General features: G+C 37.3%; 1 protein-coding gene and 1 long non-coding RNA gene across 9 annotated transcripts in view; both read left to right on the forward strand.

The window, feature by feature from the left end:
- LOC124644475 overlaps positions 1–14,832 on the forward strand; it is a 179,006-nt gene that overhangs the window by 132,452 nt on the left and 31,722 nt on the right. For 2 of the 8 annotated variants that reach the window (XM_047183849.1, XM_047183848.1), the window contains exons 8-10: positions 11,569–11,664; positions 13,491–13,625; positions 14,535–14,823. The exons of 3 other annotated variants lie outside the window; for them this stretch is intronic. In XM_047183849.1, the coding sequence (XP_047039805.1) occupies positions 11,569–11,664; positions 13,491–13,625; positions 14,535–14,823 (520 nt within the window). Of the gene's footprint in view, positions 1–9,111; positions 9,184–9,680; positions 9,750–10,057; positions 10,130–10,780; positions 10,801–11,568; positions 11,665–13,490; positions 13,626–14,534; positions 14,824–14,832 lie in introns of all 8 variants that reach the window. 3 more of the 8 variants (XM_047183851.1, XM_047183852.1, XM_047183853.1) reach the window with 3 other exon arrangements.
- LOC124644483 lies at positions 5,200–6,731 on the forward strand. The gene is made up of 3 exons (XR_006986073.1): positions 5,200–5,442; positions 5,529–5,741; positions 6,033–6,731. It is a non-coding gene; the product is annotated as an uncharacterized LOC124644483 (long non-coding RNA).

Genomic DNA, 14,832 nt, shown 5'->3' on the forward strand with positions numbered 1-14,832 from the left:
ACAAAACTTTTTCCTTTAAAGTAAACCTCCGCCCACGAGCTCTCTTGTGAGTTTGGGTGTACTGCATGTTTGTGAATATTTTTGCTGCAGTTGTCATATTTCTCGTTATTTTTTTTAAACAATTTGTATTGCTAATTTTATCAACGCTGGCTAATCTTTCTTTCAAACTACTACTCCGTTTACGTAACCGAATAATTTCGGTTTTTAAATTCTTCATTTGGAATCTTGAAATCTTTAATTCATTCTCCAGCGATGAAGTTGATTTCAGTTTTTCTGCAAAAAAAAAAAAACTTTTACTTTACTACTTTCCACACCCAGATAAAAAGTAGCCTATGTATAAACATTTTTTTTGGATATCTTATGGTATAAACTACATTGGCACTTACTTTTGTCTCCTTTAAGTTTCCGTCTTTGTTGTATACCATGTTTACTGCAATAATTATGTTCTGCTGCTATAACACACGCATTGGGAGGTGCAGCTGAAAATAAAATAATAATAATTCACCATTGTCATTGTAAACATCAAAATTACTAGTGTGAGTTACATGAGGATTATTAACCTAAATTGTCATTACAATAAATCAAGTTGAAGTGTGTTTGTAATGACTACACAACAGTTACATATTACTTAATGCAGTAATTAATTATGGTAGCTAGTTAAACATAATTTGAGAATGTAGGTAGCCAAGCGTTTACATACCAGTGATTATTTGCTTTGATGTAGAAGGCAGATCCCATATATTATGTTCAGGCATAGGAAGTTCAGTTGGTATATGTGGAGTTGCAGGAGGCATATGAGCATCTTGTGATGGAGCACCTGGAAATAGTAAAAACAAGTCTAAGATCCCACTAAACAACAACCTTCACCGAGTTGGTTAAGGGGTGAATGAACAGTATTTTATATCCAATTAAATATTACTATACTGCAAACAGGTGGCCTTAAAGGTATCTATGAAAAAAATGAAATTTAAAAAGCGTCGCCCCCACCCAGAATACAAAGGGGGCGGGATTCTCCATCGCGATTAGCTCCGGTACCCGCCTGGGGTATTATTACTCTATTTCGTAGTCGCATTAAATTATATTAGGAGCAATGTTTTAAAACTTAAGAAAAAGAAAAGTTAAGAGGTGAAAGAGAGAAGGTGACTGCAGAGTACATATTTTAAAGTAATAAGATATATATTTTATCAGACACTGAAGAGAAGGTAAAGGGAAAGGGAAGGTTAGTTGGGAAGTTGGGACCGTTAGTTGGAAAGGGTTAGCCGAGGTGTTATGACTATATTTTCTGATGGTACCTCATGTTTACCAATTGGCACAGGGTCGTCTAGTTCTTACTGACTTCTTTAAGCGTTCATGCCTTCCCCCATCACGTCAAGGTGGCCCCATGGGGGGGGGGATTATTATTATAAAAAAAATGCAGTATTTAATTATGGCAGCTAGTTAAACATAATTTGAGAATGTAGGTAGCCAAGCATTTACGTACCAGTGACTATTTGCTTTGATGTAGAAGGCAGATTCCATATATTATGTTCAGGCATAGGAAGTTCAGTTGGTATATGTGGAGTTGCAGGAGGCATATGAGCATCTTGTGATGGAGCACCTGGAAATAGTAAAAACAAGTCTAAGATCCCACTAAACAACAACCTTCACCGAGTTGGTTAAGGGGTGAATGAACTGCATTTTATATCCAATTAAATATTAATATACTGCAAACAGGTGGCCTAAAAGATTTCAGTTCAGTTTAATTGTGAATAATTAAGAATTTTGTTTTCTTAATGGCAATTTTAACTCAGTAGGTGGCATTGCGATCTAGTTCAAGAATAAAGATCTAAATCTTACCCTGAAGATGGAGAGTAGGAACAGCTATGTTATTTAAACGGTTGTTGCGATTCTTAAACTTGTCTGCAAAATGTATGTCACAGATGACTCGCTTTCTGTAAAATTTGATATCATCTGCAGTCTCCAGTTTTCCACCAACTATATTAACCCAGGCTTTGAATAACTCAGGATTCTTTTCTGGGTGTGGAAATTGATGTTGTGTCACACCTGAAAAATAAATTACAAAAATATGAAGTTTGTATGCTGATATTGTATAGTGTATGTATGAATGAATACCTATTACCTATGTATGTGTGCGCGTGTCTATCTATGTATGTCTATCTTATTAAATCATGTATCATTTCATATGGGATTCAGTAATAAATGGTTACTCGTAAGGAACTGTGTTTCTCTAAACGCCCAACCTTATAATTGACTGAGTTGGTATCTCCCGTGATGACAAGTTTATCCGGATGACTAGGAGCTTTCAGGAGCACGATTCTGGGGCCCGATTCTGTTAAGTTAATAATGTCAAAATTGAATAGAAATTGCATCGCAACAGCTTTTTTAACCATATCGGGCATTCTGTTACTAATATAAGACCAATCGTATTCCAACGACATTCGATTGGTTTGCGATTGGTCTGCCATTTTGGTCTATATTACCATAATATTCTTAGTCTATATTGCCATATTGCAATCGTAAATCATTTGCAGACAAAATGATTCATTATTGAATGACAGAAAAGGATAAAAACGTTTATTTCAAAGAAAAAATTGCGCAGAATCCTGCCCCTGCTAATTTTACTTTAGCGACATGCGATTCACATCCGACTGAGATCCAATCACGACTCAATTACGATTGAAGCGTATGTGGCATTCCACTATTTTTTCTTTTAAATAAACGTGTTTATCCTTTTCTGTGATTCAATAATGAATCATATTGTCTGCAAACGATTTACGATTGCAATATGGCAATATCATCATCCTCCGAGCCTTTTCCCAACTATGTTGGGGTCGGCTTCCAGTCTAACCGGATTCGAATTATTCCCAACTAGCGACCCGCCCCGGCTTCGCACGGGTAACAGTATTTCTCCATTATTTAATAGATGTTATTATACATAAAAACCTTCTCATGAGTTACTCTATCTATTAAAAAAAACCGCATCAAAATCCGTTGCGTAGTTTTAAAGATTTGAGCGTTCATAGGGACATACAACATGACACATGACAGAAAAAGCGACTTTGTTTTATACTATGTAGTAATAGTCCCCTCTAGCGCTGTCCTCCGGGGTGATAGCCGGGAATTGTCTTCCCAGTTATCACCGGGGTGACAATTTGTGCCGACTGTTCCCTTTGAAAACTGACTAGAGGGGACAAATGGGAAGTCTATTTCTCAGTTGTCACCGGGGGGGTGACATTTGCTACGGTTCCTTCTTCCTTCCAAAGAAAAAAAAATGTAATTACCATAGATTTCAGGTTTTTTATTTATTATGCTACATAGAATCTTCCAAAGAAAAAAAAATGTAATTATCATAGATTTCAGGTTTTTATTTCTTATAACAAACAACATTGTGTTTCCTTTAATAGGTACATCACATATTATTAATTTCTATTAACACCAATCGTTTTCTTAATTTTATTTAATTTAACAAGATTACAAACTGTGTTACAAATAAGCATGCGACTAATAAGCACTTTTAACTTAACCATTAGTGATTATCTGTGATTAGTATTAATTAAAGTTATCTGTGATTGTGCCTATTATAGGAAACATAATGTTGTTTTTGTTTTTTATAGTAGTATTAACTACTATAAAAAAATCGATTTTTGTAAGCCTGTTGACATTGTGTTAGTTAAAATAATAATATATATATTTTTTTATGTGATTCTATGTAACATAATAAATAAAAAACCTGAAATCTATGGTAATTACATTTTTTTTTCTTAGGAAGGAAGAAGGAACCGTAGCAAATGTCACCCCCCCGGTGACAACTGAGAAATAGACTTCCCATTTGTCCCCTCTAGTCAGTTTTCAAAGGGAACAGTCGGCACAAATTGTCACCCCGGTGATAACTGGGAAGACAATTCCCGGCTGTCACCCCGGAGGACAGCGCTAGAGGGGACTATTGGGAATAATTCCCGGATTCAGCTGAGTACCAGTGCTGTACAAGGAGCGACTGCCTATCTGACCTCCTCAACCCAGCTACCCGGGCAACCCGATACCCCTTGGTTAGACTGGTGTCAGACTTAATGGCTTCTGACTACCCGTAACGACTGCCAAGGATGTTAAATGATAGCCGGGACCTACAGTTTAACGTGCCATCCGAAACACAGTCATTGGTTTCTAAGATATACTTAGAAAGTACATACAAACTTAGAAAAGTTGCATGGGTACTTGCCTGACCTGGAATCGAACCCACGCCCTCATACTTGTGAGGTTGGCTCTTTACCCACTAGGCCACCACGACTTTGAGGCAATATGGCAATATAGACTAAGAATAATATGGTAATATGTACCTATAAACCAAAACGGCAGACCAATAGCAACCAATCGAATGTCGTTGGAATACGATTGGTCTTATAAATATTAGTAGCAGAATGCCCGAAATGGTTAAAACTGATATTGCGATTTAATTTCTATTCAATTTTGATATTAATAACTTAATGATACTATTAACAGAATCGGGCCCTAGGTACTATGAACTTGATAAAGAAAGCACTTACCCGGGTTGTGTGAACATCCCAATTCGCACCGCCTCGGCATGATTATATGCACTCAAACAAGCGTCTCTAATCGCTAATAACACAATAACAGTGTCTATTTCACAAATATCACAAAAAAGGCGTCTTTATCGCAAATAATACTAAACACTAATGGCGTCTTTTCGCAAGTTATGTGAAACAATGAAACAGAGGAGCACAGCTCAACTCACTCACTAATTCACCGAAAACACAGCGGATGAGTAAAACTCAAATCAACGCAAGTCAACAGCAGAAAACACTTAAATGGACGAAAACTTAACACACAAATTGTATGTACTGTACTCGCCATTAAAATTCAAATTCTAACTTCAGCATTGGCAGTTGGCACGGTTTATTGCCAACCAAAAAAATAATTATAGAAAAATAATTTATGTATATAAAATAGTGTACAGATTTAATAAAAATAATTGATAGATTTCCTACGTAATACTAATATATAAAATAATTTTTAGATTTCAATAATTTTAGTGATATTTTATGGAAGTTAATTTTTGATTAAAGAGCCATCTATTATCACTTGAAGATATTAAATACTTTAGGAAGAGGATTGCAGATGGCGCTTTTCTAAATTTTTTACCGAAATCTAGTCAAGTACGGCAGTGACCAGCCCCTGCGGTTTGCGCTGAAGTGCTTTTCGGTGTCTTGTTTGTTTTTCCAGATTTTTATCCCTATTAGTGCTTTATCCACCTAAGTCCGTTAAGTTGAGCCTCTGCTCCTTCGGCCGTGTCGATTTTGTGCTTGAGGTGATCGAAATCTTGTGAATTTTGTGCTTGAGATAGGACTCGTTGACCCGTTTTGTGATAATTAATATTTATCATGTCTAATAGAAAGTGTTGTGTTCCCGGATGTACAAATGGCTTAGGTAAGCATTTATCAACATCCTTAAAACAAATAGTCGTCATTTTGTCACGACTCCACTGAATTCTAACTTGTTACCCTTTTTTTCAGACACTACGGGGTATTTACATAAATTCCCTAATCCAGATAAGGATAGGCAGCTATTTAATACATGGGTCTTTCATATTGGTGGTGACATTTTGCAACTTGAAAATAACCATATTTTCAAATACCGCCGCGTCTGTAATGATCATTTCGAACCAAAATATTGGTGCCGGAATAACCGACTTGCCAAAGGAGCTGTACCTACAAAAAACATGCCAGGTTAGTTTTAGTAAAATACCCAAATTAAGGTACCTGTTTACCTTAAAGAGTACCTAAGTCTCAAATTTCTAGAGTTGATGTTAGAAAGAAATAAACAGTCATGTTATTTGAGTTTAAAGTAAACTTTCCAAATCACAAAATGAAAAGCTGCAGTAAGTCTAAAACATCTGAATAGAGATTTCTTTGGAGCCACAATTTCTGTATGTACGCAGTATGTCATACAAGAGTTTCTATATTACATTTCAAAATTTACTATATTTATAATTCATATTATTTTATCGTTGTTTACAGGATTATCTTGCTCGAAATTCAGCATTGAAAAAAGAGCACTAAGACCTCTTCAGATTTCAGGACCGTCTACATCAAAAGGTATATTTTATCATATACATATAAACAAGCAATTCATTTTTATACATACATACATACATTTACATTACGTATGTACTAGCTTCCACTTGCGGCTTCGTCCGCATGGTGTATTGATAAAAAGTGGCCTATGTCTTAATCCAGGGTATCACCTATCTACATACCAAATTTCAACCAAATCGGTCCAGCCATTTTTGAGTGAAGTTATTTCAAAGATCATTTATTCCTACAAATTAGGCTGAAATTGAGTATATATAGCTAATAAAAAATGGCTTTGCAGTCCCAGCGACTCTCTCTTAAATTGTGTTTCGAATCTGCAGGATATAAATTACACAATAATTAAAAAATGTTTGGAAAAAAAATATTTAAAAGATTTCATCAAAACATTAATATTTATACATTTGAAATTCGATTTCATAAAATGTGAAATTCATAAAGAAAAATTAATAGACTTTTTAATCAATATATCCTGCAGATTCTTTATTTACAATTACTGTAAAGATATTAATAAAATATTAATAAATAGGAGAGAGTGTGATGATGATACGGATTCCTATAAGCTAAAAGCGAAAAAATTATACATGAAATGTTTTAAAAGAAAAAAATAAATTATATTAAAGGTTATCAGTGTTTTATTTATTGAAAAACATCTTATAAATATTAAACAAAAAGAAACAAAAATCTACCTAGACCCAGTAACCACTGCTTTATGTAGCTATATGTATATATATTGACAAATAGTTTCTTAAACCTGCGTTCAGAAGGCGCCACTTGTCTTACTTAGTTTGGTAGTCGAGTTGGACCTCTATTTCATAATATAAAAAGTACTCTGTGTTTGTATCTATCACTCCTGAGTTAGGTACCCATCTCTAGATGGCTAGGAGATCATACCTAAGCTATTAAACATGCCTTCTGAGAAAATGTGCTGTGTGACATTTTGCGGTGAGTATTTACATTTGTATCTATTAAATTATATGATCGTATCCTCAGAAGTCCATATTAGTGTTTGCCCTCTGTTTTTCGCGCGATTAGTATTTCTGTATTTCATAAGTTAATACACTCTCATCAATTTAAAGAACAAAGCCCAAAAATGTATGGACTAAGTACTTGGAATGGGTTAAAATCGTTTTTAATCACGGTAAAGAGCCAACCTCTCGAGTATAAAGGCGTAGCTTCGATTCCAGGTCAGGCAAGTACCAATGCAAATTTTCTAAGTTTGTATGTACTTTCTAAGTATATCTTGGACGCCAATGACTTGGCATGTTAAAGTGTAGGTCCTGACTGTCTGATGCCAGTCAAACTAGGGGGTATCGGGTTGCCCGGGTAACTGGGTTGAGGAGGTCAGATAGGCAGTCGCTCCTTGTGGCACACTGGTACTCAGCTACATCCGGTTAGACTGGAAGCCGACCCCAACATAGTTGGGAAAAGGCTCAGAGGATGATAAGATTAAAATTGTTTAAAGTTAGCACACTATTTATGACTACTGAGTGAGCTTGGAAGTTAATTGAGTAAAGTATTGGAAGCGACTATGTGTTTATTTTACAGGTTTGAAACAGAAACCTCTCCATAAGTTTCCCAACCCTGATAAAGACCCGGACCGATTTCGGACTTGGATGTACAATATTGGTGGTGATATTCTGAGCCTTACCGATACCATAATATTTGAACGTCGCCGTGTTTGTCATTTGCATTTTGAATCCAAGTATTTTACAAGAAGCAAACTATTGTCTCCTAACGCTGTACCAACTCTCAATTTATCAGGTATTTTATTTTTATTTTAATGATTAGATGCTTTGTTACTGTTACAGCCTTTTTATCGTCCCACTGCCGGGCTGCGGCCTCCTTTCATACTGAGAAGGATCGAGCATTAATCACCACGCTTGCTCTATGCGGGTTGGTGATTTCAGACTTAATAGTCCAGGTTTCCTTAAGATGTTTTCTTTTACCTTTTCATCAACCATTGTTGTCTAATATATACTTAGAAAGAAGTATGTACTCACTTAGAAAAGTTGCATTGGTACTTGCTTGACCTGGAATCGAACCCACGCCCTCATACTCGAGAGGTAGGTTCTTTACCCACTAGAAAACCACGACAAAGAGATCATTTAATGAACTGTTGTCATAGTAGACGGTCTTATCGCTGTTCTTATTCTTAAAGTGTTTTTTTTACAGACAACCTTTGGATGAATTTGACAGAGAATTTAATTTAATAATCATATGTGTTGTGGACCCCCAATAAAAACATGATTATCCAAATATTGTATTTCATTTACCAGTCCTTGAAACCCGCTGTAATAATTTAAATATTAGTCAAACATATCACTACAAAGTCGCTTTTTCTGTCCCTATATCCCTTTGTACGTTTAAGCCTTAAAAACTACGCAACCGATTTTCAGGCGGTTTTTTTTATCAGATAGTGTTTCAAGAGGAAGGTTACAAAATATATTCTGAAGGAATAAAGTATATAAGTACCTACACATACAAAACAACACAAACTCACACACTCACTCAAAAAGACACTTACATGTACACAAAAATGTTGTTAAATATAATTATTATAATATAGTGATAAGCTACTGCTAGGTCCCGGCTGTCATTGAACATCCTTGGCAGTTGTTACGGGTAGTCAGAAGCCAGTAAGTCTGACACCAGGCAGTCTAACCAAGGGGTATCGGGTTGCCCGGGTAACTGGGTTGAGGAGGTCAGATAGGGCAGTCGCTTCTTGTAAAGCATTGGTACTCAGCTTAATCCGGTTAGACTGGAAGCCAACCATAACATGGTTGGGAAAAAGGCTCGGAGGATGAATAAGCTACTGCTAATGTCTTTAAGCTGTGCCCTATATAGGATCCATATTGATTCTTGACTGTAAACTGTGTTATAACATGGAATGTTAATAAAGAATTGAGTATTTATTACTATTCAAGCGACACATAGGCGAAAAAGTTTGCAACGATGTAAATATAAGTTTCACTTTAATAAATGATGTTTTTTTTTATTGTTTCAGATAATCAGTCGGTCAGTAGAGAGAACCAAGGATTGCAAGAGGCAGCTCCCAGTACTGTTAACGAGGAATTAGGTAAGTCATTGGCGCAGTTTCTTTTTTTTTAACGTTGGCAATAGTCATCAAATGACCGTTCCCGCTGTGGGTTAGCAGCAGTGAGGGAGTGTCAGACTCTTACTGACTAAAAACCGTCGTGTTCCGTCATAGGCCTTTTATGTACCAGGGCCGCGGTATCTCTTTCGAACAATCCCGCAGCCTCGGCAGGCCTTGGCCCTGCTGGGCCCCGCTGGGGTTGCTGACATCTCTGAGGATTTCCGGGGGTCTGGGGTGTGGAATACCCCCTAGGGGAAAGGGATTTGGGGGCTCTGGGGTGTAGGATACCCCACAGAGGAAAGGTTGGGTCCAGGGGTACCCCGGGCTATGTTAGGCTATTTCACAAGTGTTTTTCATATTATTTTACTTCTTTATATGAAGGCATATGTATTCGTTGGAGTTCGTCATATCATTATGTTTATAGGTACATACAGGAATGAATTTTATTTTTTTAAATTATATTTTATGTTTTTCTACAGATACCAGTGCTACTGCAGAAGTTCAACAATCACTGGATAAGTCACCGGGTCCTGTTGAGGAAGAAGCAGGTACATACATACCTACATTATCAGCTTTTGTATCGTCCCACTACTGGGCTGCGGCCTCCTCTCACACGGAGAAGGATTGAGCGTTAGGGTGGGTTTGACGCATTTAGTGCACTTCGCAACTGGTGCACTTCTCAAATGGCACACTTCGCACCTGGTGCTCTTCTCAAATTGTGAACTTCCCAAAAGGGGCACTTTTTAAGTAGAGTTTTTATCCCGGACTTTTGAAGAGTTCCCTTGGAAACGCGATATAACCGAACTGGACGCGGGCGGAAGCTTGTAGTTTATAATATATATTTTTTTTTCTACAGATAACAAGGTTGCTGGAGAGGTTCAAGGATTACAAGAAACGTCGTCACCAGGACCTGTTGACGAGGAACCAGGTATATATATACATTCATCGTCCCACTGCTGGGCACCTCTCACACAGAGAAGGATTGAGCGTTGATAGAAAAGAAAGAAAAACCGGCCAAGTGCTAGTCCATCAGTAGATCCAAACTAATGTTCAATAAGTATATATTTGTCAATATCGAGCAAAAATTATCAAAAAAATCAAGTTTGTTGTATGGAAGCAACCCAAAATATTAATTTTATTCTAGTTTTCAGTGTTTCAGTATTTGTTGTTATAGCGGCAACAAAAATACATCATCTGCGAAAATTTCAGCTCTCTAACTATCACGGTTCATGAGATACAGCCTGAAGACAGACTGACGGACGGACGCACAGAGGAGCGAAAACAATAGGGTCCCGTTTTACCCTTTAGCTACGGAACCCTAAAAAGGCATAGACAACAAATAATTACACTACAATTAATCAGTACGTGCAGATTCAAACTTTCTAGTCCAAGTTTCCTCGAGATGTTTTCTTTCACCTTTTAATCAGCCATTGGTGTCTTACATATTTAAAAAGTACATACAAACTTATAAAAGTTGCATTGGTACTTGCCTGACCTGGAATCGGACCCTCTCATACATGAGAGGTTGGTTCTTTACCCACTAGTCCACCACCCTAAACAGTATTTTTTTTTTTTTCAGATGCACCTGTTGAACTTAAGGTAAGTCTAACATGTTTCATGTTACTACATTATACTCCGAAATTAGCTAATAAGTTAGGCACTGACCTCCAGTCTCAGAGTAAAAGTAAGGCTCCGTTCAGACAGACCGGCTTGGAGAGCATCGGCGCGCATTCTTCTTTTCACACAGACCGGAGCCGATCGGCTGCGCGAGCATTAAAGAGCATGCAGTCGGAGCCAAACGTCAAGAAAAAATACACGATCCTAGCCGATCGGCTCCTCTTATTATTTCACACTGAGCGCTTTAGAGCATTCTTAATGACAAAAGCAGTGCACATCCAAAAATAAACCTTACTACAAATAGGTACTTAGTACTCGATTATCAACGTGTTAAGAATTTGCTCTTCTCTCCGAGCCAGTCTGTCTGAACGGACCCTTAAGTCAGTTGTTTTTATTTCAAATAGGCCTTTGCAGGCTCTGAAATGTCACACTAGTTGCACGGTTCCAAAAAGTTGGTCTCATGGAGAAGAGCCGGCAAGAAACTCCACATGCAGCTGAGTACCAGTGTGCCACAAGGAGCGAATGCCTATCTGACCTCCTCAACACAGTTACCCGGGCAACCCAATACCAAGGCTTAGACTGGTGTCAGACTTACGGGCTTCTGACTACCCGTAACCTCAAGGGTGTTCAATGACAGCCGGGACCTACAGTTTAACTTGCCATCCGAAACACAGTCATTGGTGTCTAAGATATACTTCGTATTATTACCATATAAACTGGTAAGAGTTAGCTTATTTTTATTTTTTTCAGGAGGTTTGCCGCGTCTGTCTCGCGTTTCACGTGAAGATGTATAACGTACAAGAACACAACTTGTGTCAAATGTTATATGACATCACCGGTATTGAGGTAAATTATTATTTATTTATTCAGGCTTACCAACTAAGATACATACAAACAATCTTAAAAATAAGGGGAACAACAGTTACAGCCAGTTTCTTCATCAAAAGTAAAAGCCAAAGTCAAAGTCATGTCTAAAGTATCGTCAAAGTAACGGTCAAATTCATTTTTTCTATTAGTTTTGCTGTTACTTTAGCCTTGAAAAAACTAATTTGACCGTTACTTTTACTTTAGACATTACTATGACTTTTACTTTTGATGAAGAAACTGGCCATTAGTGTATGCTCTTGTATTAAAGGTAGGCTCAACATTATTTTTAGGCTGTTCAAGTAAAATTATAATTAAGGAGTTAAACATAAAAAGTAATTAAAAATAAAAGTAAATGACTAAAAACATAATAAAGCTTTGAAATAAATATAAATTAGGCAAACTATAAATGGCTCTTAAATACACTTATTTTACTTGCAAATATATCCAAGTCGTGTTTTATTATTAACTACTAGCTTCCGCTCGCGGTTTCGTCCGCTTGGTGTATTGATAAAAATGCTTTGTAATTCAGGATATGACCTAAATACATACCAAATTTCAACCAAATCGGTCCAGCCGTTTTGGCGTGAAAGAATGAAATCAATCAATCAATCAAATCATTTATTTCATGTAGACCTTTACAAGCACTTATGAACGTCAAAATTATAAATAAGTTTGATTCTAGTTGCCCATTCCAAAAGTAGCTTCCTATGGAGAAGAACGGGCAAGAAACTCCATGGTTACTCTTTTAAAAAACATAATAGGTGTTACAATTTGTATGTATTGATACACACAAATAAAAAAATGATATATTGAATAACAAACATACATCTATACTTTCTCGTAAACTTTCACATTTATAATATTAGTAGGATTCTTGTAACATTTATATTGCGGCTGTTTATTGTCCCATGATGAATAAAATAAATTCTATAATTCCATACTAATACAATAAAGAGAAAACTTTTTCGTTTGTATGGCTCCGAAACTACCGAACTGATTTGAAAAATGTTTTCACAGTTGCAAAGCTACACTCTTCCCGAGTAACATAGGCTATATTTTATCCCGGTACGAGCAGTAGTTCCCACGGGACGCGGGTGAAACCGCAAGCTGAAGTTATCCTTACTAATATTATAAATGCGAAAGTAACTCTGTCTGTTACGCTTTCACGTCTAAACCACTGAAATGATTTTAATTAAATTTGGTACAGAGATAGAGTTGACCTTGAGAAAGAATATAGGATAGTTTTTATCTCGGACTTGAGTTCTCTTGGTAACCGCGATGTAACCGAACTCGACGCGGGCAAAGCCGCGGGCGGAAGCTAGTTCTTAATATATTGTATAAGGAATATTTTTTTTATATTAGCTTCCATCAGCGGTTGCAATCGATACCTGAGAGAATTCTCGCAACTGATTACAATTAGCCTATATATTATTTTGATGATATCTTTACCTACAGCCAGTTTAAAGTTTCATCAGTATTTTCTGAGTAAAATAGGGACATCATCATCCGAGTCTTTTCCCAACTATATTGGGGTCGGCTTCCAGCCTAACCGGATTCAGCTGAGTACCAGTGTGCTACAAGGAGCGACTGCCTATCTGACTTCCTCAACCCGGGCAACCCAATACCCCTTGGTTAGACTGGTGTCAGACTTACTGGCTTCTGACTACCCGTAACGACTGCCAAGGATGTTCAATGACAGTAAAATATAAGTAAAATAGGGACAAATACCCATATATACAAACTTCTGCATGTATAATATTAATAGAATTCTTTCAATTAACAGTAGAACAATTTGATATCCTCAGGTTGGTGAAAACGATGGTATTTTCCAATACGTGTGTTACGAGTGTGCCGCTCGACTTTCAGCGGCTTCAGCGTTCAGGCATAAAGCGCTGCAAAGCGACGGAATGCTGCAGCGACTGATGAATTGCGGCGATACCGTGAGTAACATTATTAGGCAGTAACATTATTATTCAGTAACATTTTTACTTGGTAACAGTATTGTTTATCGTCTTTATTTTTTAGTTAAATTGGTAGTTCATTTATTGATTTATCAACATATTTTCCTACATTTTGAAATATTAAAAACAAAAATATGTATATAAAAAAAAAAAATATAAAAAAAAATAGATGGCCACCGATATCGGGCACAGGGTCCAAGGTACCGATGGTTAGGGTCCCAGAGACAGAAACCTCCTCACAATACGCGCCGTATCAAGGAGTACTGCCTTCTGAATCAGTCCCTTGATCCAGCCGCCCAACGAGAGCCTCCCGAGGTGTTGGTCGAGGCTCTTGGCTATTAGACCATTGGCCGTAACGACAATCGGCGTAATAACAGCCGTGTCGACATTCCACATGGCGACAACCTCGTGCGCTAAGTCGAGATACTTTATTTGTTTCTCTTTCTCAACTTTATTGTTCAGTAACATGATTCGTATAGTAACATTTGACTGCCTCGTTGGCCTACTGGTCGCAAGCGCGGCTGCTGTGCTCGAGGTCTCGGGTTCGATTCCCGGGTCGGGCCGAAATCTATTTGTGGGCTTCTAAAAACTTTCACAAAGGAGCCTGTAGTCTGGAAGTTGGTGATTGATTCACCCGTGCATCAGGGAGCACGTTACTGTCCTGCTTGTGATCTCTCTCCGGTGGTGTCGGATTGTCGTCCCATCGCGCCATGAGAGTGAAGGAATAGAGAGTGCACCGCAGTCCAAGCAAATGCACGTGCACTATAATATGTCCTGCGCAGCTGGCTGATCTCCTTAAATGAGAACAGCCGCCGTGGGCGTCCACGGCGTTTATTTCTCAGTAACATTCCTACTCAACAAACTTTATTATATATCATTCTGTTTCAGATAGCCGAGCAAATAACATTTCTTAAAGAGAACCTTGAAATTTTGAAACCGACGCTTACAGTGCAAGAAGTGTTCATTACAACTGATATTGCCGAAGAACCAAATATTAAGTTAAACCTTATTGATGACAAGACCGTAGAAACTACAAAACCTGTTATTATACATGAAAAATATAAGGATATAGTAAAAACGTTCTGTGATGTTGAGACAATAGATAATTTTGTTCCTGCAGAAAGATCTTTGACTATGAATGAGGATGGCAGTGTTACTATATGTGAAAATATTAAAGGTACGTTTC

Source organism: Helicoverpa zea, chromosome 30 (assembly GCF_022581195.2).
Source record: "Helicoverpa zea isolate HzStark_Cry1AcR chromosome 30, ilHelZeax1.1, whole genome shotgun sequence".
NCBI classification, from domain to species: Eukaryota; Metazoa; Arthropoda; class Insecta; order Lepidoptera; family Noctuidae; genus Helicoverpa; species Helicoverpa zea.